Source organism: Suncus etruscus, chromosome 12, assembly GCF_024139225.1.
Source record: "Suncus etruscus isolate mSunEtr1 chromosome 12, mSunEtr1.pri.cur, whole genome shotgun sequence".
Lineage (NCBI taxonomy): Eukaryota > Metazoa > Chordata > Mammalia > Eulipotyphla > Soricidae > Suncus > Suncus etruscus.
Genome location: NC_064859.1, coordinates 63,715,374 through 63,740,950, shown reverse-complemented (window position 1 = coordinate 63,740,950; position 25,577 = coordinate 63,715,374). Strand labels below are relative to the sequence as shown.

At 41.4% G+C, this 25,577-nt stretch overlaps 1 protein-coding gene across 1 annotated transcript in view; it reads left to right on the top strand.

The window, feature by feature from the left end:
• Positions 1 to 25,577, top strand: part of ACOXL (acyl-CoA oxidase like) — a 424,916-nt gene that overhangs the window by 43,425 nt on the left and 355,914 nt on the right. Inside the window, 2 exon segments of the mRNA XM_049784649.1 lie at positions 12,378 to 12,474; positions 23,466 to 23,549. Coding sequence (XP_049640606.1) covers positions 12,378 to 12,474; positions 23,466 to 23,549 — 181 coding nt within the window.

The window sequence follows — 25,577 nt, the reverse complement described above, 5'->3', positions numbered from 1 at the left end:
CAAAATGGCAATGAGTGTTCTGTTTCAAAAAGGCCAGAAATAGGGGGCCGGGCGGTGGCGCTGGAGGTAAGGTGCCTGCCTTGCCTGCGCTAGCCTAGGACGGACCGCGGTTCGATCCCCCGGCTTCCCATATGGTCCCCCAAGAAGCCAGGAGCAACTTCTGAGCGCATAGCCAGGAGTAACCCCTGAGCGTCACAGGGTGTGGCCCAAAAACCAAAAAAAAAAAAAAAAAAAAAAAAAGGCCAGAAATAGTAAGTGTTGGCAGAGATGTGGAAAAAGACATCCTCATTTATTGTTAGTGTAAATGTATTCAACCTCTGTGGAAAATGAAATATTTTGTCAAAAAATTAAAACTATGACTGCCCCAATGACTCACAATTGCACTCCTAGTGATCTAACTAGAAACACACTTGTTTGAAAAGATATGTGCACGCATGTGTTCATTGCAGGCTACTTACATTAACCAGGCTTACAAACAAGCTAGATATCCAATTACAGGCAAGTGGCCAGAAAGTGACTTAGCAGGCTTGCATAGGGGGGACCAAGTCCCATCATTAGGTACCACCTGCCAGGTGTGGCCCCAATTCCAATACCAACAAAAGAAGCTGTATATATATGCACAAAGGGCTACTACTCAACTCTAGGAAAAGATAAAATCTTGCCTATTGCTGCAATTTGGATAGAGTGGGAGATCATGTTAAATAAGTCATAAGGATAAAGACAAATGCCACATAATATCACACATATGAGATAGAACAAGAACAAAGTAAAGGAGGAGACAATGTCCAATGAAAACAAACCTTTGGACATCGAGCATAGAACTGAGATCACCAAGACAAGGGTGCAAACAGCTATGGGCTGCAAGGATCTAGCAAATTTGGGGGAGAGAAATTGGCACTTGGATAGTGAATATGTTATGGTTACATATATGTCTAAAAATAAAAACATTTACACTCTTGTTTGTCAGTGTTACCACATAAAATTAATTTTAAAAAAGATTAAAATAATTGTAAAACAATTATTGGAAATTAGTATTTTTTTTTGGCTTTTGGGCCACATCCAGCAGTGCTCAAGGCTTTTTTTCTGGCTCTGCTCTCAGAAATTATTCCTCGTAGATTCGGGGAACCATATGGGATGCCGAGGATTGAATCTGGGTCTGTCACTTGCAAGGCAAATGCCCTACCTGCTGTACTATTGCTGTGGACTCAATTTTTGGGAATCCGTATTATTTTAACATGATTTAAAAGTCCCAAAGCATAGAGTGCTATTGGCTTGTTCAGTTTTTCATACTTTACCTCACACAGATATAAAAGGTAAATAGATGTATCTTTCAAGAGATTTCAAAAACCTAACAACATATATACAATATATAGTCTGCTCATTTTTCACAAAAGCATTTAGTACAGTAGTAGTTAGTAATATGTTTATTTGTAGTTTGCCTTTTTAAAAATAATTTTTATTGAAACCCATGTGAATTACAAGTCTTTCACAGTTATATTTAAGGTACATAGTGACAGTGAATTAAGCCAATTCCCCAATACCAGTGTTGACCTCCCTTTACCCTTGTTCCCAGTATGCATCCCATACTTTTTCCCTTAGCTCTCTGAACTGCTAGTATAACCAGTCCCCTTTGTATATATCTTGATGTAGATATTGATTCTGCTGTCATTGACTTTGGGTTTGGTATTTAGGCCTGATCATTATTTATTTCCACTCAATGTTCATGTGACTGCTCCTTGTACCATCCACTTTCTTTTTTTCCCCCTTAATTTATGAGGCAGAACAAGGTAGAACAAGTTCTGTGGTTCTGTTGAGAAAAAAAGCTGTGAGGAATCCATTTAGGAGCTATCAATATCAATTTAAAAGAAGAAAAAAGGGGGGCCGGCGAGGTGGCGCTAGAGGTAAGGTGTCTGTCTTGCAAGCACTAGCCAAGGAAGGACCGTGGTTCGATCCCCCGGCGTCCCATATGGTCTCCTCAAGCCAGGGGCAATTTCTGAGCATTTAGCCAGGAGTAACCCCTGAGCATCAAACAGGTGTGGCCCGTAAAACCAAAAAAAAAAGAAGAAGAAGAAGAAGAAGAAGAAGAAGAAGAAGAAGAAGAAGAAGAAGAAGAAGAAGAAGAAGAAGAAGAAGAAGAAGAAGAAGGAGAAGAAGAAGAAGAAGAAGAAAAGGGGGAGAGAAAGAGAAAGAAATGAAGAATACACAATGATAAAATTCATAACAGCCACAATAAACAACTACTAAACAACAACACAAAAAAGAAAAAGGAAGAAAAGGAAGGAGGGCTGGTATGATGAGGTTTTGTGCCTTTTTTTTTTTTTTTTTGCACAGGCACAGTAAATATTGGGGAAATTTGAAAGGGGATTTCCTTGGCCTAAGAGATACAGGGTTTCTCCACCCTTGAAGCATACTGTCATGGGAACTACAGCTCCAGATGTGCTCATTATAGAACCCCAAAGTGTTTTTATGGTGCCAGGAAATGTTCTGCTCAGTGTGGCTGACAAAACCAGTCTTCTGTACTTAGAGATCTTTGTATTTGCACAAGTCATAGGACAAGTCATAGGATAGAGTCTTTCTTTATGGTTCTAGAAGTTCTGCTTGTTGTAGTCAGTTTTCTGTAATTAGTGATCTTGGTTATTGCACAGATTTTAGGGCAAAGTCTAGAATATAGCCTTTCCTTATGGTTCTAGAAGTTCTGCTCAATCATAGTTGTCTAAGTCAGACCTCTGGAATTACAGATCTTGGTTTTTATTTAAATACTATGCTGAAGCCTCGGCTAAAAGCTAGGACCTTTCTTATTGGACCCAGGAAAAGTTCTGCCCAGTTGCAGTTGTCAAAGTTAGTCTTCTGTAATTAGTGATCTTGATTTTTGCGCATATCAAAGACTTAATGTCTTCTAATTTCACCTTACCATTAGGTGATGAGGTAGGGCAACCTGCTCTTAGATCGAGTTGTTGCTGTTTCCTCGTTGTCAGGCGCAAGTTGGTGCCAGGGTGGTATTAGAGGCTCCCCGGAAGTTGTTTGATTCCTTGTGCTGTTCCAGGGAACTGTGTTGGTTCTACGATTGGGATCTGGGGTTCGGGGTTGGAGGGTCACTGTCCAATTACATGGAGTCTAAGTCGAGTCCCCATGACAAACATTCAGGGTGGGAGGCACCTGTATTATAAAATTTATGGGTTCTTATCCCTAGTAGATAAGAGCTTGTTTCTATGCATAAGATTTCCCCTTATTGCTGCAAACCATTTCTCAAACCCAACAAGACCATGGTGCAGTTTGCTTTATAAATGAAAAAATGTTTCTCAGCATCTCCAAAAAATGTTTTCTTTTAATGTAATATTCTATACTTCAGTTATACTTTATTTGAGGGGTGAGGTGAGCCATAGTTGGTGAGTCAAAAGGTCAAGGGCTTTTCCTGGCTCTGTGCTCAGGTGGGGTGTGGTTCTGGGATCAAAATGCAGTGGTGGGGATTGAACCTGATTGGCTGTATGTAAATTGAGCACCTTAATCCTTGTGCTGTCTCTCTGGTCCATTAGACCATATTCACTCTTTTACTGATGGATCTTCAGGCATTTGCAATGTGATATTAACAATGCAGCAATGGATTAGCCATTTTTGCCTGGGTGTATTGTGATCATCCTAGCATTACTCTTTGGAATTGAGGATGGTGTTGTGGGCAGAGATGATAGTGCTGCTCTTAAAATATCTAACTTGGTTCTGTTGAGAACTTGTTTTCATGGAAGGAACTTGAGGTATTTAGTTTGTTTTTTGTGGGTACACCCAGCGGCACTCAGGGGGTTACTCCTGGTTCTGTACTCAGAAATTACTTCGGACAGACGTGGGGGGCCATATGGGATGCCAGAGATGGAATACAGGTCGGCCACTTGCAAGGCAAACACTCTATCCACTGTGCTACTGCTCCAGCCCCATGTAATTTGTTTTTATTTTTATTTTTTGGGTGGGGTGGGGTTGGAACCACACTTGACAGTGCTCAAGGATAACTCCTGACAAAACATTGTGACAGGACTGTGTATGATAATGGAGATCAAACCAAGATTGGCCAACATACAAAGGCAAATACCTTAACCCTCTGTATTATCTCTCTGGCCCTCAAGTTCTCAGTATCTTTGACCTGTATATCATTATCTTTGCACTAACAGTTCTCATCTAACTTTTGCATTGTGTTTTCTTTTTTTCATTTTTTTGTTTTTGGGCCACACCCAGTGACGCTCAGGGTACTCCTGGCTATGCGCTCAGAAATAGCTACTGGCTTGGGGGACCATAAGGGATGTCGGAGGATCGAACCTCGGTTCATCCTAGGCTAGCGCATGCAAATCAGTTACCTTACCACTTGTGCCACCACTCTAGCCCCATGTGTTGTGTTTTTCTTGGGGGGTGGCACACTGGTGGTGCTCAGGGGTTACTCCTGGCTCTGTGCTCGGAAATCATCCTTTTCAGGCTCAGGGACCATATGAAATGCTGAGAATCAAACCCAGGTCCATCCTGTGTTGGCAATGTGAAAGGCAAACATCCTACCATTGTGCTGTCACTCCAGTCCCAATGTTATTTTTATTTTCTGCACACATTTTTCTGCATTGAATTTGACTTCTGTGAAATTCTTGGTGTCAGTATGAGCAGGAAGTTTAGTTTATAACATAAGTTTAGGTATGATATTTGGCTTTTAAATAGTTGACTAACATTCATTTCATTGAAAGTTACAGGTATGGAACCGGAGAGATAGCACAGCGGCGTTTGCCTTGCAAGCAGCCGATCCAGGACCTAAGGTGGTTGGTTCGAATCCCGGTGCCCCATATGGTCCCCCGTGCCTGCCAGGAGCTATTTTCTGAGCAGACAGTCAGGAGTAACCCCTGAGCATCGCCGGGTGTGGCCAAAAAAAAAAAAGAATCACTTTTGGCAGTGCTCTTTGGACCAAAACTTGGCTATGTGCAAGTCAAGTTTCCTACTTGCATCCTCCGTGACTTCTAAACATATCACAAATAGGAAAATTTTCCCCAGTAAGGAGAGGAAAAGGTGTTTTCATGTTTTAGTAATTTGTGGCTTTCTTTTCTTATCAGCAAAATATTATTGAGATATTCCATTTAGGTATGAAACCGGAAAATAAAATTGAGTTGAATTTTTATCATAACATGTACCAGAATAAATTTCAAATCAATCAAGTCAATTAGTAGATCAATACTTCTTTGATTTTTCCAAGGATTTTATATTCCAAGTTGTTTTGTATATATTAAATTTTTGTGATTCTTTAATTCTGATTTCTCTGCCTTTTTGTGTCAGTTAAATTATGGTAACTATATCACAATTATTTTTATCTGATAGATACTAATAAATATCCATCAAAAGTGGGTAAAAGGACTCAAGATGTGGCTTGGTGTCTAAAGTACTTGCCACAAGGTATAAGATCTCAAGCTTGGTCCCAGTGCTATCTCTGGCAGCTCTTTTGTTTTGTTGATCTTGGTGCATCAAATAATTTCTGGCTACTAATCAGCCAAGTTTTTTCAAGTACCAAAACTAAAGGGTGTGATCCCTGTAGTGAGCACTTCAATTAAGCAAAGAACAAACAAAAATAGGCCTAAGCACTGGGATCAGGAGTCCAATTCCCAAGAGCATGTGTGTGTCACAAGAGCTGTACCATCAGGGCTGAAGTGATAGTGCAGCAATAGGGCCTTGCATGTGGCTGACCCAGGACTGACCTGGGTTAGATCCTTGTTGTCCCATATGGTCTCCTGAGCCGGGAGTGATTTCTGAGCATCTCCGGGTGTGGCCGAACCACCCCCCCCCCAAAAAAAAGAAAGAGCTTTAATATCCAGGAGCACCAAACAGCTATGTGCTCTGGGGAACAGCCAAGGCTAAATGTATGAACATCAGGATCACATGTGTGTATGTCTGCAGCTATCATAGTCACATTAACAAAAGGGAAGAGCAGATGGATCATGAATAAAGAGTTTTAAAACATAGAGTTTTTATGTTTTTAGTTTTGAGGTCATTCTTGGTTTTTTTCAGGATTACTTCTGGCACTGAGCTCAGGGATCAGTCTTGACAGCTTGGGGCTCAAACAAAGATTGGCTGTGTACAAGACAAATGCCCTACCCACTGTACTATCTTGCCAGCCCCTCTGACATAGCATTTTAATTTGATGAGTGGTTCTTAACCTTTATTCACCTATGGATCAACTCCCATCAGCAGACTGGCAATTGGACACTGAATTGGACACTGATTCAGATGATATTTTAGCTCCAATTAACTCAGGGAGAGTTGATTCATGACATTGTCCTATTAAAAACATGTCCAATATTTCTCTTTATTCAGCTGTTCTCCTGTGTCCTCAGGAATGTTTTTAAAGGCATCTATATAACTTCTCTTCATCTGCAATTTTTTATCATATTTTTATTTTGTTTTATTGCTTTTGTAATGGGATTTTTTATATATATTTTTGGATTATTTGTGTATCTCTATGAAAACTTTTTTTGTTTGTTTGTTTGTTTGGTTTTTGGTTTTTGGGCCACACCTGGCGGTGCTCAGGGGTTACTCCTGGCTGTCTGCTCAGAAATAGCTCCTGGCAGGCACGGGGGACCATATGGGACGCCGGGATTTGAACCAACCACCTTGGGTCCTGGATCAGCTGCTTTCAAGGCAAACACCACTGTGCTATCTCTCCGGGCCCTCTATGAAAACTCTTAATTTTTCCCCTATCCATTGCAGATCCTGCCAACTCCTATTGTTTGTCTTGAGGGTTTCTGAGTCTGAAATCATGTTGGATCAATTAATTTTGGATCAAAACTTAGTGATTCCAAACAATGTTTCGTTATTACTGATCAAGAATCCCTTGGTGGTGAGTAGGTTCTGGAGAGGCTTTTTGGCTGTGTTAACTCTGAAATCTGGTGAGTGGTTACTAGGCAGCTCATCTGATCCTGACTGGTTTGTCATGGTTCTGACAGATACTATGAGCTCTCCTCCATGTTCCTTACCTTACACCCTTAGGGAGCTAATCTAGTCCTATTCTTGAACTAGATTGAGCATATCCTAGGAGAACAGCAGAGGAGTTGGAGAGGGAGGGACAGGCACAAGTACAAACACAGCCTTAATGTCTCTCATCTTCAATATGTTTTCTATGTTATTGTGGTTTTTGGGTTACACCTGGCAATACCCAGGGCTTACTCCTGCCTCTTTTTTCAGATATCACTTCTAGTGGTGCTCAGAGTATCCTTAGATGCCAGGGATTTGACTCAGGTTGGCTGTATACAAAGCAAATATCCTATTTTATGTACTATTTCTTCAATCCTCAGTATGTATGTGTGTGTGTGTGTGTGTGTATATTTTTTCTAATTAATTATATCAGTTAAACACTATGTTTACAAGGTTGTTCATAATATAGTTGATTTTCACTCTCATAATTGCAGAGTTGTTCATGATTGAGTTTTCAGTCATACAATGTACACCACCCTTCACTAGTACACATTTCCCATCGCCAATATCCCCAGTTTCCCTTCTACCTTTCCCCACCTGCCTCTGGGACTAACATTTTTATTTCTCTCTCTTTCTCTCTTTTCTTTTTTTTCCTTTTAGACACTGTGGTTTACAATATTGTTACTGAAGGGTATCATGCCAAGCATGATACCCTTTATCTCCTTTTAGCACCCAATTAATATTGTTTTTTTTTAATAGGTGCCAATCCAAGTGGTGCTCATGGAACCTGGGGCCTCTTCTGGTGATATTTGGGTCTATTAGCTATACTGGCAATGCTTACAGGGGACATGCAATATTGGGGACCCCATTTCGGAGTCTCAAAACATGCTAGGTATATGCTTTTGAGCTATTTTCTAGTCTTGAGTCTGCCTTATGTCAAAGTGAGTAAAATGGCCAAGAGACTTGTCTTATTCTATCAGTAGCTGGCTGCAGCTCTAGCTGGTAAAATGTGGTCTGAGATTGACTACAAGGTCTAGACATTGTTTGGAAACTCAGCCCCTTAAAGTGGATTCCCTTGGTGAAACTAAAGGACATATTTTTCTGGCCACTGTAGTAAGCACCTACCCCATTGAGGTGACTCTCTTCTCCCCTTGCTCCCCAGATTCTGCTCTGGAATAAACTCACACACATGGGAATGTCTTTAGAAGTTGCAAAGGACAACGGTAGGGCATTTGCCTTGCATGCGGCAGACCCAGGAGGGACCCGGTTTAATTCCCAGTATCCTATATGGTCCCCCAGCCTGCCAGGGGCAATTTCTGAGTGCGGAGCCAGGAGTGTGACCCCTGAGCACTGCTGGGTGTGGCCCAGAAACCAATTAATCAATCAATCAATAACTTTTTTTTAAAGAAGTTGCAAAGGAGAAAATGGTCATTTCATTTGAGTGCTGTCATATTCTATAGTTTCTGTCACACATTGCAGTGGTCTACTTGGGTTTACAGCATGGATAAGTAGAAGTGCACCAAAAAAATGGAGTTATTTTAATATAATTTTTATTTTGATAGTAGTGGTTTACATATTGTTGACAATAATATTATAGGTACATATTTACATAAAATCAGGGGGGTTCCCATCACCGATTTGTCCTCCCTACACCTCCGTGTTCGTCCTACCTCCCATGTCCTCCTCCCTCACCCCTGGGGCTGCGAGAATATGTGGTCCCCTCTGTACCTAGCTTACAGTACTTAGTAGTCTTGGTCTTGGTGCCTCCCTTATTTCCCCCTCTAACTGGGAGGAAGGACTACATAGTTCAAGTTATGTGGTTTTATTTGAAGAAGAGAAAAGCAATAAACTGGGGTAAAAGTCTAATATGCTGAAAATGGGCAGAATCCTTCTAGAGGCTCTCATCATCGGTTTGAGAGATGAAGGAGAAAAAGAAGGTGAAACACCCCAACAGTACAAAAAATTGTCAAATATCCAGTGAGCACTCCAGTGATAATGATAGGCACCACAAAAAAGCCATTGGTCTTGAGTTAAAAAACATGGCGGAGCACCTAAAGAGAGAAAGAAAAGAAGAGAAAAACAAAAAACAAACAAAAAAAACCCCCAACACTATAAATATAAAGGCGGGACAACACAACTTCAATGACCATACCAAAACAAAGAAATCGACAGAAAGTAGATAGGTAAATAATAATAATATTAATAATAAAAATGAAGAAAAAATAATATATAAAAGATAAAAAATGCTTTGTGCTTTTGCTTTTTTTTTTCCCCCTCCTGCACTGGCATAGTAACTATTGGGGTCATTCGAAAAAGGAATTCACTTGGCCTAAGCGCTATGGGGTTCTCCACCCTTGGGGTACATTGTCACCGGGAATTAACATAGACTCCGTTCAGGTTCATTTACTCCTACCCGATGGGGCTTCGTGGTGTTTTGGAAACTTCTTGCTCCATCCTGGGTGATGAGATAAGACCTCTCGTATCTAGAGATCTCAGTATCTGCACAGGTCCAGGAGTGGGACGTATGATAAAGTCTTTCTTTGTGGTTCTAGAAGTTCTGTTCCCTCATGTGTCATTTTAATTCATCTTCTGTGGTTGGTGGTCTTGGACTTTGCACTGATCCTGGGGTGGAATCTAGGATAGCATCTTTCATTGTGTGTTCCAGAAGCCCCATTCCGTGCGATTGTCCTCTGCCGGACCTTTGGAAACTGGGGATCATGGTTGTTTGTGCAGGCTCGTAGTTTCAAACCCTAGATTAGGGCTTTTTTATTGGTCTCAAGATATATTCAGTCCAGTCATGGTTTCTAGCAGGCCAGTCATCTGTAAATCGCGGTCTTGGCTTTTGGACTGACCAAAGGGTGACAAGGTCTTCTGATTTTGTCTTATCTTGGCTGGTGAGGTAGGATAACCTGTTCTTTTTTTTTTTTTTTTTTTTTTTTTTGGTTTTTGGTTTTTGGGCCACACCCGGCGGTGGCTCAGGGGTTACTCCTGGCTGTCTGCTCAGAAATAGCTCCTGGCAGGCACGGGGGACCATATGGGACACCGGGATTCGAACCAACCACCTTTGGTCCTGGATCGGCTGCTTGCAAGGCAAACGCCGCTGTGCTCTCTCTCCGGGCCCAGATAACCTGTTCTTAAGTCAAGTTGTTCCCATTTTCTTTGTTGTCAGGATATTATATTAGAGCTGGCACTTGTTGGTGGCCCAGCGGTATTAAGGATGTCCCGGATGGCGTTTGTTTCCTGTAGCTGTTGTGAAGAACTGTGTTGATTTTATGTCTGGGGTCCAGGGTTCAAGGCTGGACGGATGGTGTGTAATCACCTGAGGTCTAAGTTGGGTCTGTGTGACATATTTTCAAGGTGGAAGATATCCCTGTATTGTAAACAAGTATGAGTTCTTATCTCTAGTAGATAAGAGCTCTTTTTTATGTGTAAGATTTCCCCTTTTTTTAGTGTGCCTTTGCAGGGAGAAATGGTGCTACTTTGTATTGTCGGTGCATTTGGGGGTGGACAGAGAAGAAAACAGATACAGGTCACACATCCAAACAAGATAAAAATAGGAATAAAAGTATATGTGCCTCACATATGTATATGTAGAACAAACATTTAAAAAATGAATTAACAAAATAATTAAAGGAACCATGTAATGTCTAAGACTACCTTACTTTTGGGGAAGAGCAGGTAAAGAGGTGGTGCAATACCGGCTTACACTTATATTGGAAGTATAGGTTTCCCCATTGTCTTTTGGGATTTTCTTGTGGTGTGTGGGTTCCCAGGCACCTTTCCTTTACTCCCCCTGACCTTCTTGAGATTAGCAAAGGATTTGCGGGAGGGAGGTCTTGTAAGAGTTCTTGCATTGGGGATACTTTTGGGACTAAGTCCGGTTTCAAGTAACAGTCCACGGTAGGGGGATTTGGTAGGGAGGTCCGTGCAGCATGAGTCCGCAGGGGAGTTGGTGCCTTTTCTTGTGGGGGGCGAGGTGTGGGTTTGACTGGGTTGTCCCTTGCTTGGGTGCTGGGTACTGGTTCGTTGGGGGTAGGAGGTCAGTCTTGATGCCTATTGGATTAAGAACTAAGGGTGAAGAGTTTTAATATGGTGGGAGGTCTGGATGGGATTGAGGGGTGAAGGGATTGTTGGATTTCCAAAGGGGGGGAAAGGGGGAAGTATATGGAAGGGGTAGGGAAGAAGAAAAGAGAAAATACATTAGAAAGAAAGGAGAAGAGAAAGAAAAAAAAGAGAAGAAAAGAAAAGAATAGAAAAAGAAAAAAGAAAGTAGTGAGAAGAGAGGAGAAAATAGCAAGGGAATGCTAGTTTGCTTGAATGTGTTTGATGAGTAGGGCTGTAGTATAAGTCTGTACATCACAGTTGCTTCTTTGGTGGTCTGACTGGTCACATGCTTCAAATCCTAAAAGAAGGTATAACCTAGAGATAAAGAGTTTTCTCGGACATTATCGTAGTGCAAGCTGGGTTATGGTATCTCGTGTGACTGAGCCCCGAAGATTGCCTTCTTAGTTAGTCCACCCTTTGTATTCCAAGAACAACATGTGGAAGAAAAGCTGAGAGGTTATTTTTAAATATAGTAAGATTAAAAGGCATTAAACACATAGTGTTATGGGATGTTTCCTTTGGAGTCAGTGATTTCCCATGTATACTTTACCTATGGTCATGTATAAGATCCCTAAGGGATTATTATGGGCCTTTGTAAGTAGAAGGCTGATTATTTAACAGTTCTCTCTATGCTGCTGTTTCTACTGTTGTGGTTTCTTTGTGGTATAATGTGTAGTCAAGAGTTTGTGTTGTTCCTTTTTCATGTATCTTTGGGCACTGCTCCCGAGTATACGTTGAGTATTACTGTGTTTGGAGTTTCTACCCTGTTATACCCTGTTATTTGATTGTTGAGTATTAGTTGTATATAAGGTGTATGTATAAGGTGCTTCAGAATAGTGCTATCATTCTGTGTTTATCTTTTGTCTTCTGATTTATTTCATTTAACATAATATGTTCTAGGTCCATCCATGTTGCTGCAAAGTCTGTGATTGTATTATTTCTGACTGCCATGTACTATTCCATTGTGTATAAATACCACATCTTAATGATCCATTCATCTATTGTTGGACATCTAGGTTGGTTCCAAGACTTGGCTATTATACTGAGTGCTGCGATAAATAGTGGGGTGCACACATATTTTGGAATGAATGTCCTTCCATCTTGGGGGTATATACCTAGAAGGGCAATTGCTGGGTCAAATGGCAGCTCAATTCTGAGTTCTTTGAGCACTCTCCAGACTGTTCTCCATAGGTGTTGGACTAGGGGGCATTCCCACCAGCAGTGGATGAGAGTGCCTTTCAAATATGGAGTTTTTTATATCACTTGGGCAAAGCATCTCAAAGGCCCCACTCAGTCCTCAGCAATTCAGTGACTTAATATCTTATCTGCCATCTTGTATCTGTTCATTACAGGTATGATTTAAGTCTGGATGAAATGAGAGCATTGACAGTTCAGAGACTGAAGTTTGTCATGGGATTACCGCTATTAAAGCGTGCAATTCAGGAAAAGGTAAGTTTTATTGTTCATGTATTGATGTGATACTGTGACTATAATGTGTCTAATTGTGTGTGGTGAGAGAGAAAAAGAGAGAGAAAGGGAATGTGAAAGAGAGGGAGAGAGAGAATGAGAGAAAGAGATAGATAAATGGAGTGAGAGAAAGAGAATATTTTTCTGGAAACCATCGACAGAGAATGGTGATTTCTTTGCAGCAACCTAAATGGTCCCATTTCCCTCCATGCCCACACATTCTGTTCTCTCAAGTGCATAGGCCCAGGAATAGAAAATCAGTGGAAGTAAGGAAATGATTGTTCACAAAATCAATGTAATTTTAGGCAAAAGACTCAAGTATTGGAAAATGTAAACAACTCACTTCAAAGACTTTAAAGCACATTACACTGTTCAGAGTTTGTAAGTCTTATTTGTCTAAAACATTGCCATTCAAAATTCAACTCCATTATTACATTTAGCTTAGCTCTGAGAAAGAAAGGAATAAAAAAAGAATATGGGATTTGAGTATTTTTTTGTGAGGTAGAATTCAGAATTAGACCTTTAGCTCAGTTTATATCTATTGTTTCCTTCCATCAGTGCCACGACTTCCTTAACCCTGACAAGGCCATTGGGAAAATCCCCACCAGCCATGCTCTAAGGCTCTTCAGGGAAGGAAGCACTTGAATGAACACAGCTGGTGCTTTGGAGATGCTGTGACTTAGGGGGGGTAATCTGTGAAAGAAGAGTTAGGCAGGTGTGGGTGGCGTCTTCCCCATTCAGGTGAGCTGGGGGATTTCTGTGGAGTATGGAGCAGAATTGGGGCAAGAACTACCCTATTAACAAGACAGTATTCCAGGCTTTGCCTTTGTAGAGACCCTGAAGACAGGGACCGGGTCACACCTAGATAAAGAGCCTTCAAAGGAGAACCACCAGAAAGAGTGACAAGTGGGCCAACCTAAAAAGTCATTTTATTTCAAATCCTGTGGCCAAGGTTGTAGAGTAAGCTTTTGAATGGCCTCTCCAGGCAATATGTATTGAGAACTGGGATTCAACTGATGTAGAAAAACACCAGAAGCACTTAAGCCTCACAGGTCCCAGCAGAGTGTGGCCTTCTGAGGCCTAGACCCCTGAGCAGAGGGGAAGGTGGACCCTGAGCCTAGGTAGCCATCTTGCATTCTATAGCAGCATTTCTAGAACTCAGTTCCAGGCCTAGACTTGGACCCAGTGTGCCTGCACAAGGATTGCTAAATGCTCAGCTGGCTCAAAGGGTTAGTCCATGTAATCACACTGTGATGAAGTGTGTGGCACCCAGGGTTGATTTTCTTAGGGCTGTGGCCTCTGCTGGCAAGGCTGGGTAACTCTGCCCAGGGTGTTCATGGTTGGCTTGGACCCAGACCATCCCTTGGTTCATTTGTAGCTTAACTCTGCTTCTTGAGTACATCTCACAATGATCCCCAAAGAGACGGGAAGGGTTGATGGTTGGTACTGCAGCTCATCAGGGTGGTGGCTTGAGGTTGCATGCACATAGTTGTGTGCTGGCTCTTCCTAGCCCCTTTGTAAACAGCTACATAGGCTGTTCATGACCAAGTAACTCTAGATGAAAAGTTACATGATTTATCTAGAATCCTAATAAAAATATTGACTTGTGATTGTCTTTTGGGAGAATGTTCCAGCCAATCCCCAACTCCCCACTTCTGTTTCATGTTACTGTTTCATGTCACTTCTGTGACATTCTGAGGCACTCGGAGGCAGAATATGGTGTGACGTGGCAGTGATAATGGACTAGTCAGGGTGAGCTGCCTTCATTGCAGGTCACTATGGCCAAGAATAAGCCATTAAAATATTTCCACACTGTTTTTTCCTCATTGCCATTTGCAACAGATTTGAGACATTCCAATACTTTTGAAAGGGAGGGTCTTTGAATCTGACCACAAGGTATGTTCACGAACACACACATTCACTCTCACACACACATACACTCACTTATTTCCACATGCATTCATATAAACACGCACATACATGCTGACATTCTCTCATGTTCACACGTACATTCATGTATGCCAAAATTACATACATGTGAAATCCTACATTCACATGCATGCTTACACTCATACATACTGACACATTAACACACTCACATACTCACATTTATACACTCAACATACACATGCCAACACTCACACTTTCGCACAGACTCCTATATTCACACACATGTTCACACCAGACCTGCCTCTCAAGCCTTCCCTTCATTCCTCGAGCTTCCTGCTGACATCCTGTATTTTCAGAGGAGGAAATAATAACCCAGCTGGAGACTCTTGTAGAAATGCCAGAGCCCTAGCTCTTCCCTTTGTGCTCCATTCTTATAGATGCAGCAGCTTTCTCAGAGATCTTGTCCCTAGCAGTGCTCCGAAGCAGTTGGCCTGACTTGTCCTATCAGATCCAATAAGAATGGCTGAATGTACTGAGTGCCCATTTTGTGCCTGTCTGAGCTCTCACTCAATATTCAAATATGCCCTTTTGATAGATGTATAAACTGATAGGCCTGGGCATAGGTTTCTAGCCAGTGAGTTGTATAAATGGTGAGTGCAGCAGCGATTCAAACTAATAGAGTTGTTGTCCAGCACCTGTAACCTTGACACAAGATTATTACTTTATCCCTTAACCAGAGCAATCAAGTGTCGAACAGTGCTGGAGCAGCTATGAGAGCTCAGTTGTCTCTTTTTTTGTGTTTATTTTGAGGTCTCGCACTTTGTTGATGATCAGGGAGTATTCTTGGCCCCTAGTGTTTCCTTTGGGAATCATGTGATTATAGATTAAACACAGGATCTGTCACATTCAAGGCCAGAGCCCTTGCTTTTGTATTATATCTCCCACCACAGTTGTCTCTTATTAAATACGTTTTCAAAACCATTTGCAAAAAAAACCAAAAAAACAAAAAAAAAACCTTTTATTTTTACTAACTTTTGTTTTGGAGATTAAGATGACTTTTAGTAAGATTTATTTTTGCATGTATTGAGTTTGTTATTTTTAGATTATAAATTTAACCTAAATTCTCAGTTTTAATTACTAGTATGATAAATGGATAGATATAACCCACATAAACTAAAGCCCTTTGGAATTTATGATCTTTTTTCAAGAGTACACATTTTGAGAACTCCTCATCTAAATCATGCATCATATTTTTGGGGAGTCTAATGCCAAATCAGTATGGAGGGGAACTTGCAGAGACTGATGGCTTTATGAGTATTATTTCAATCAAAATTTTAGGTAGAGCCGGAGAGATAGCATGGAGGTAGGGCATTTGCCTTGCATGCAGAAGGACAGTGGTTCGAATCCTGGCATCCCATATGGTCCCCAGAGCCTGCCAGGAGCGATTTCTGTGCCAGAAGCACAGAGTCAGGATAACCCCTGAGCGCTGCCAATGTGATCCAAAAAACAAACAAACAAAAAAATTTATTTTTAGGCAGTCTCAGATTTGGGGGGGGGGGTTTTGGGTCACATCCAGTGACCTCAGGGGTTACTCCTGGCTATGTGCTCAGAAATCGCTTCTGGCTTGGGAGACCACATGGGACACCAGGATTCAAACCACCATCAGTTCTGGTTCAGCTGCATGCAAGGAAAATGCCCTCCCCACTGTGCTATCGCCTCTGGCCCCTTGGCAGTCTCAGTTTAAGATTATTTTTGATTGTGTATTTAGAGGAATAACTTATAAATGATTAGCTCTAAACTAAGTTTTTAAGGCCATCTTAGATTTGGGGCCACACCTGTGCTCAAGGGCTCCTCTGACTCTCTCTTTGGGGGGTGGTTTGCTTCCAGCAATGTCTGGGGAACCTTGCGGATTGAACATGAGTGGTTGCATGCAAGGCAAGTGCCCCAAGCCTTATAATAACTCTTTGCCCCTCCATGGTCAATTTATAACAGAAGGCCTTTGAGAATGAGATGAGTGTAGCTTTTTTAATAAGTCCTCAGCAAAGGGGCAGCCTTTCTTGGAAGCAGCAGTGGTGTACTACAGAAAATAAAGTTGGCAGAGACTGGACCAAATGGCTGAGAACATCTGCTTCACTGCTGGTCAATGCCAGACAACCCTACTCATGCCTGCCCTGTTGCCCCCAAATCCCAGCGTCAGTCCTAAGGCTCCTGTGGTTCCTCACCAAGTCTTCCATCCCAGCACTTGCCTTAACTGAGCTCCTGCTCCTATATCTTGGCCTTGGCTCTCTGGCTTCTGTTTGTACTGGAACCCAGGTTTTTTTCTAGTGGTCTATGACAGGCTCTCAGTCTTGCATGCTGCCTTTGGCAGGAGTCCCTATCCTAAATCCAACTCCTCAGAATTGGACACTGGCCACTTGGCTAGCACCCAGACCAGGCCAGCCCTATCCCATGAGCTGCCTTGAGGATCTGAGCTGCACTGACAGGGTAGATAGACTGTTTATAGAAGTTTCTCTGTGTAGGTTGGCATCCGAACCTAGTTGTCATCTGTGATGGCTACAAGGCTGGCTTGAATGGTGTGAGTTGGACCCTGTCCAGAGACTCTAGTACCACTGCAGTTTCTTACTGATTGCAGTGTGGACAATTTAGCACAACAAATACTTGTCATTTTAAGGCTTAATTGTTACTCTTGCTGTGAAATGTTATGTTAAAAGTCACAATGATTATTATTTGCTTTTTTTTGCTAAGATCACTTGTATGGGCCAGATGAAGGTATTCTTTTCATTTCCCACTATTTATTTAATATTGATTCTGGGCCAGGTGTTGTTCAAGAAGCAATGAATAAGTAAACAAATAATGTAGAATATAACTGCTTTCCTGAAGCCTCCATTTAGGACTGGGAGAAGGCAGATGGCAAACTAATGAGTAAATGTACAGAATGCCAGATAGTGATTATTGCTGTGGAAAAAAAAATCAAGTATAGCAGGCTCAGAGAGAAAGGGTGCTTTCCACGCATGCAGCCTACCTGGATTTGATCCCCAGGACCCCATAAGGTCTTCTTGACACTGCCAAGAATGATCCCTCCAAATTGTCAGATACAAACTCAAACACCACTTCCATTACAAAGAGTACAGAATACTGAATGTTGATGTTCATCAAGATATGCAAGCTAAATGTAACCAAGTTGGTACTGTTACTAAATAGTACATTCATTATCATATGCTGTCAATATGATGTTCTGTTATCATACTAATACTCAGAGAAAAATGTTAAGGCAGCTAGGAATTTGGTAAAAAGCATGGGCTGCCAAGAAAGAGGCATTTGGTTTCATGCAAGAATTTTAAAAATCCCAGGCTGTCAGAATTCTACAAGAATAGTTTCATGAAAAGAGGAAAAGCATCTGTAGACAGAGCCACAGGTAAGTCAGTTTTCATCATTCCTGTACTTTGAATCATTCCTGGACTTTCCGGCAATAGTCAAAGACTCTTGTGCAGAACTGAAGTACAACGGCTCTCTACAGCCTCTGTTACAAAATATCCAAACACTGTACAGGCATCCAAACCATGTGACTGTTCTCAGGAACCTGCAGAGGAACAAGAAGGACCTGACATGAAGTCCTTGGTGAGAAGACTGTTGTTTCTAACAAAGATAACTGGAATCACAGAAACTAAATATCCAAGCCAAAGTCAATGGCAATAGAATCAAGAGACCTAAACTTTAACAATCTAAACTTAAAATGGGCCTGTGTACTGGCATGCTAGGGGGCAAAGGGTGGTGGTATAAGATGCAATCTGGGTCCATTGGTGGAGGGAGGTTGACATTGGGGGTGAGAATGACCCTGACTCACTGTATATCTGAAACTCAACTATGAAAGACTCTGTAGATCACAATTGTTTCAATAAAATAAATTAAAACAAAAACAAAAACAAAAAAACAAAGACAACTGGAGTCAGTGGAGGCTTATTACTGTGCTTGGAGACGGGAGTGAAGGAGAAATCACATGCTGGTTATTTTTAAATTATGTCTTAATCAAACGTGTAGGTTGGTTAAGAAAATGTACGTGGAACATGCAAAAGACTGAAATTTTGAAAAAGGACAAATTTGAAGGACTATGAGTACTTTAAGACTAATTGAAAATAGTAATAGTAAACTCAATAAAGTGTAGTATTTGTATAAGAATACACAAGTAGATTAATGAGCTAGAATGGAGAGTTATAAAACCCACACATATGACCATGTTGTCAGAGCAATTGGGTGAGAAAGGAAAAATTTTTTTTAATAAATTATGTGAAACAACCAGATAAATGGATAGAAAAAATTAACCTTAATCTTTGCCTCATACTAGACACAAAAGTAATTTGAGTGGTATTATATATCTAAACGTAAATTTTAATTTTTAGGTCACATCCAGAGGCTCTACACTCAAGAATCACTCTTGGTACTACTGAAGGGACCATATGAGATGCCAGGGTTTAAATCTAGGTTGGCTTCATTTAAGAGAAAAGGAAAATGTCTGCCCCAGAGGCAGGTAGTGGGGAGGGTGAGAGAGAAACTGGAGACATTGGTGGCAGGAAATGTGCATTGGTGTAGGGTCTTGTACAATGCATGACTGAAATTCAATCATGAACTACTTTGTAACCTCATGTGATTCAATTAAAATTATTATAAAATTTATTGCAAAATATTCTAGAGAGAAAAAATAATAAAAAAAGTGAGTGGAGATATGGAGAGATAGTACAGGGTTAAGGCATATGAGGATTGAGAGAGAGGAGGATCATGTGGGGTCCAATACAATTAGTGGGCAACTGACCAAGCTGCTGATGGGCTATAGGGGGGTTTGCCCAGATCATAAGTAGGAGCTTCCATTTGAGACTTGTAAACAGTGTTGAATCAGTGTTTTTGTTTTTTTTTTCCTTTCTTTCAGCTGAACTATCAGGATCCCCTTTACACAGGCAGGCGACATTGGGCTTTGAATTATCCCCTTATATGTATGGGGAAAGCACTTTTAACTACCAAGTCCTCTTCATTATCTCTCAGGTTAATTTTAGTTTATCTATCTTTTTAGAGATTATCTGGATTGATGAAACATCAAACAAACAATTTTGAAGAACTTATTGCTTCACAAAAATCAACTGCATCAAGTTCTTTGCAAAGAAGTGGGAGAGATTTTAGGGAAGATTGCCTTCCTTTTGTTTGAGACTGGGTGTACAGGAATGTAAATAGAAACAGTAATTTAGAATCAGAAGAGAGAGGGAGGGAGAGAGAAGAGGGAGAGAGAAAGAGAGAGAGAGAGAGAGAGAGAGAGAGAGAGGAGAGAGAGAGAGAGAGAGAGGAGAACAGGGTGCACACCACTGATATTAATTTGATTCCTAGCATTGCATATGGTCTCTCCCATAGAACCGTCGGGGAGTAGACCTCCAAGAATAAGAAAGAGAATAAAACAGAGCCAAGAATAATCCCTGGACACTGCCAGATGTGGCCCAAAAACTAAAGAAAAACCATAGAGTCAATTATAAGCCTGCGTAGAATATGGAATCATGATTGTTGAACATTACTACAAACTAACACTTTGGTATTGGATTGAATTTGGCTTGAATACACTAAGAGTAAATAAAGCCAGTTACTGATACAGTCGAAATACTGCAAAAAATGTATGCAGAAAAACATGATTATTGATGATGAGTCACTATCAGTGTAGACAGTATTGAACTGAATGAGAGGGAACCATTATTAATTTTAGAATCCTTAGGAACAACTAGTCCAATCAGAAAGGAAAAAAAGGAAATCTGAAGAATTGACGAAACGTTCAGCTTATGTATGGAGAAGTTATTAAAAATATGTGCTGGCAAGGCTGTCAATCAAATTAATTCTAGTCTTTGTTTTGGAACTTTTGCTTAACTTCCTGAAATGCACTGATTCAAATGAGTGCTTCAGTTAACATCAGGGGATTAGCAGCAAACTCCTATTTACATCCCTAGAGGATTTAATAGAAAAGATCACAGTCTTGTGCAGAGACTGGGGATGAAAGATAATTATTAGAAGCAATATTATGCTCCAAGAGGGCTAAATTTGGGGATGATTCCTTTCAGCAAAGATAATGGAAATCTATTTCAATCTGCTAAGTAAAGATGACCACAGCTGGATACCATTAACGGCAGCTCCGCTCCACAATTCCACTATAAACAGATTGAAAGGATTTCATTTGTTTCCTCCTGGTTTAAGTATAGCTAGAGTGGAACAGAGGGGTTCAAGGGTGTGGGGAGGGCTGGTTGTGATGAGGTGTGAGGTAGGTGACTTTCAGGAAGCTCACTGGTGGTACTGAGATGCGTTTATATTTACTTGCTCCAGGAAACAAGCTGGCCTAACCAAATAGTGATTAGTCAGCATTGGAAGGTGGACGGAGTACAGGCCTTTCTCACCTTACCAGTGAGGGGCAGTGAGGCTGACAACCAATGTTCATACAGGGGTCCTCAAACTTTTTAAACAAGGGGCCCAGTTCACTATCCCTCAGACCATTGGAGGGTCTGACTATAGTAAAAACAAAACTTATGAACGAAATTCTTATGCACACTGCATATATTTTTATTTTGCAATGAAGAAACAAAAACAGATACAAATACAATATGTGGCCCGTGGGCCATAGTTTGAGGACCACTGAAAGATCTGTTTTTGTTTGTTTGTTTTTGTCATACCCGGCTGTGCTCAGGAGTTATTCCTGGCTCTGAGCTCAGAAGTCGCTTCTGGCAGGCTTGGGGGACCATATGGGTTACCAGAATTTGAACCGGGGGTTTGTCCTGTGTTGGCCACATGCAAGGAAAATGTCTTACTGCTGTGCTAACGCTCTGGCTTCAGAAGATCTGTTTTCTGGTCCTTTCTCTTCCACGTACTACATGACCCAGTTTGGCCACTTGCATGACCTCAGTGAGCAGACTCTTCTATCTGTTACTTGGGCTTAGCCTCATGAAGGATTGTTGTGAGGAACCTGGTACAGAGGACACATGGGCCTTCTGAAAAGCCCACACGTTTCTGCTACAGTTGTTTTTCATTATTTGCTGGTAACTAACTTGCTTGGTGTGAGCTGAGGCCAGAGCCATGTAATGATTCCTACTCAAGCCTGGAGATATTTTGGAAATAATCAATACAAAATGCATTGGTTTGGAGCCCATAGTAAGAGTCATACATCTTGACTCAGTCTGCTGTTTGATAAAATTAATAATGTTTGAGAGAAAGAATTGCAGAAACCTACTAGAGGGGAATGTGGGAAAGAGGAAGCCCATATGGAAACTGAGTCATATTATGAGGGTTGCTTATCTATTCCTTTTGGAGTGATTTTCACAAGTAGCATACATACATGTACACACAAGTTTACAGTACACATGTAAACACATGTACATGAGAAGCAATGTCAACATCTGTTGGTTGGTGACTAGGGAAAGACTAGTGCTAATTTCCACAATGGATAATTGCAGTATGTACACTCAGGCACAACCACTTGCTAAGAAAAATTCTGACTCCTGAATTTTAAAAATGAAAAGTAGAGCAGACTAGAGAGATATTACAGTGGCGAGGGCCTTGCCTTGCATAAAATTGAGCTGGAGTTTGATCCCTGGTACCATAGGAGGTTCCCCTAAGCACCACCAGGATTGATCCCTGAGCAGAATCAGGAGTAACTGAGCACTTTTGGGTGTGGCCCAGTCCCCCTATCGCCACCACCCATCCCCCAAGAAAGTATAGGTACAGAAGAGAGGTTTTAGGGCTTACATGCCTGCCACTGAAAGCAGAGGGCCAGAGGGTTTAATCACTGGAGTTTTGATCCTGGTACTGCACCATCCCTCACATGCACTCACTCAAATTGTTGTTGCTCTGACTAGCCAGGATTCCTGGGCTACAAGAGATTTCAGGTCACCACAACTAATGGAGTATGACCCCTGATGCATATTACAACTAAGATGTGAGGGCCACGTATATCTAGGAAGAGCAACTGTTGACAAAGTTATGTGAGCAATGCAGTGATCCCCAAGTGAACATCAACCAGAACGTGCTTGAGACACACAACAAACACCTCAGCTAACACTGTGTATGTCTTACAGGGACATGTGTGATTCCCTTCTGGAAAATCCCCACATGATACCCACACATACCCGAGTGGTACCTACAGATGTATGATGCCCTTCCTGCAAATCCCCATCATCATAATGCCAATAACCAGAAAAGAGGGGGAAAAACCCAAGAGTTGTGGTGTTCTGACCTATTCCTCATGGTTGGAGCAGAGAATGCTCTCATAGCTTTGGATGTGAGGGTGCAGGGTATGGCCAGTGAGATATATGTGAGCCAGAAGGGACAGAGGCTCTTGCTGTGGAAGGATCAAAGCCAGGAGAGGGTGTAGTGCAAGTAAAGAGCATTGTTGTACTTGTGCCCAGAATTTCCCCAAGCCTGTCAGCCCTCTATCCTCACCTCAAGTTTGTCCTCACATCAAGGTCTCTATGATTTTGGCAGCAGCACAGACACACAGTAACATCACTGGGGGAGGGGAATGCAGAGGGAATCAGAGGTCAAGCCACTCTGGGCCGTGAGGGGAGTGTGGGAGGAGGCTAGCCCTCCAATTTTCCTTTTTGCTTGTGAGATACATGTGCTTGTGGCTAGGTACTGGCTGAGGACATTCAGAAAGAATGAGAACTTACTTGGCCAAAGGTGATAGGGAGTATTTCTTAATTTAAAAAATGCATCGATATTTTTATGAGAAAAGGAATATATATATTCTTTATACAAAATATTGGTTGGGGCCCCGGAGAGATAGCACAGTGGCGTTTGCCTTGCAAGCAGCCGATCCAGGACCAAAGGTGGGTTGGTTTCGAATCCCGGTGTCCCATATGGTCCCCTGTGCCTGCCAGGAGCTATTTCTGAGACAGACAGCCAGGAGTAACCCCTGAGCACCGCCGGGTGTGGCCCAAAAACCAAATATATATATATATAATACATATATATACATACCATATATACAGTCACATATATATATATATGTATATTGGTTTGAAAGCTCAGAGAACTCTAAGAAAACCTTGACGTTGGGTCTGACCTATTTTTAGGTGGAGAAAACGAAGAATTTTGTCAACCGAGGCCTTATCATAGGTGAAGTACTTTCCGCAGCGGACATGTCCACAGGTGTCAAGGTGAGATGTGTGGGTACCCACTCAACCCCCTAACCCACATAAACTGAGGGTTCTAAGTGGAGGGGAAAAAGGAGGAAGCCAAGTAGTCATCAGCCTAAGATGTGTATTTTGATTACTTTATTTAAACACCTTGGTTCAAAAATGCAATACAAAAATCCCTTCCTCATACCTATATTCATCGAAGCACTATTTACAATAGCCAGATTCTGGAAACAATCAAGATGCCCTTGAACAGATGAATGGCTAAAGAGACTGGTACATATACACAATGTAATATTATGCAGCTGTCTTTAGAGATGAAGTCATGAAATTTTCCTGTACATAGATGGACATGGAAACTATTATGCTGAGTGAAATAAGTCAGAGAGAGAGACACACACACAGGATAGTCTCACTTATTTATGGGTTTTAAGAAAAATAAAAGGCATTATTGTAATAATGCCCAGAGATGAGGGCTAAAAGGACCAGATCAAAATATGAAGTTCACCTCAAAGAGGGATGAGTGCAGTTAGAGAAATAATACACTAATAATACACTACCATGACAATGTTAATGAGTGAGAGAGTAGAATGCCTGTCTTGAATATAGGCAGGGGGTGTGGGAGGAGGGAGATAGGGTAATTGGTGGTGGGAATGTTACACTGGTGAAGGGGGCGTGTTCTTTTTTTTGTTTGTTTTTTGATTTGTTTTTGTTTTTGGGTCACACCCAGCAGCGCTCAGGGGTTACTCCTGGCTCTATGCTCAGAAATCGCTCTCTAAAAATTAAGAATAACACTTATCTTTAACCCCATAATCACACACACACACACACAAACACACACACACACACACACACACACACTGTGGTTACAAGGTTGCTCATAATACAGCTTTTTCCCCCACAAAGTTGTTCATGATTGAGTTTCATTCATGATTGTAGTTTCAGTACAAGACCTTTCATCAATGCACATTTATCAGCATCAATGTCCCCAGTTTCCTGTTTCCCTCCTGCCCTCCAGCCTCCCCTACTTGCACTCTTCCTTGCTTGTGTCTGGGGCAGACATTTTCTTTCTCTCTCTCTCTCCCTCCATCCCTCCCTCCCTTCCTTCCTCTCCTTTTTCTTTTAGACACTGTGGTTTATAATTGTTACTGATGGGTATTGTGCGTATCACTTTCTCTCTCTCCTTGTGGCCACACTCAGCAGTGCTCAGAGGCTACTCCTGGCTCTGCACTCAGGAATTACTACTGCAGTATTCTAGGGAGCATATGGAGTGCTGTGAATTGAACCTGGGTCAGCTGCATGCAAGGCAAGCTCTCTACCTGCTGTACTATCTCTTTGGCCCAAGATCCAGATGTTTGTAAGTGACACATCTCACAGCTTAGCCCCACTGATTAACATTTCAGGCCCTCTAGTCCTTCCTATGTTTGCTATTAACTTTGCTTTTAGTATAACACTCTATTTTTTATATAGTTCCATAGTTTTCTACTTTGTATCTATCAATCAACTACTATAATTGGCTCCAATTTTATAAAAATATATCAGAATCATTCATGATTTATTTCCTTAAATATTATTGCTAAATTGAGCTATTAGTTACCTGTTGCTATGTTCATGCACTTGGATATTCTTCCAATTTTGTGTTCATACTCAGTGGTGTTTCGTGCTTACTCCTGTTAATGCACACAGAAATCACTTCTGGTGGGGCTTAGGAGATCATAAGAGGTGCCACAGAGAGCAAACCCTGGGTTGACTGCACACAAAGCAAGTACCTTTTCTGTTATATTTGTCTCTCTAGCCCTTATTTTGAGAAATAAAGCCCTATTATATAGAGAGAATTATTCTCACAGGAAGTTGCTATGAACAGTAGAGACATAGGCCCTTAGCCATGCATTTGAGAAATACTAGAGAAACTCTGATTTTAATCATGACCCTGAGTTTGTGTTCTTCCCATATTGCCACTCCTTGTTTGCAGCAAGACTCTCTACTGGATGAAACCTTGGCTATTTCTTGGAAATTGACCACTAGCTATTTATTAGAGAACCTTGTCAG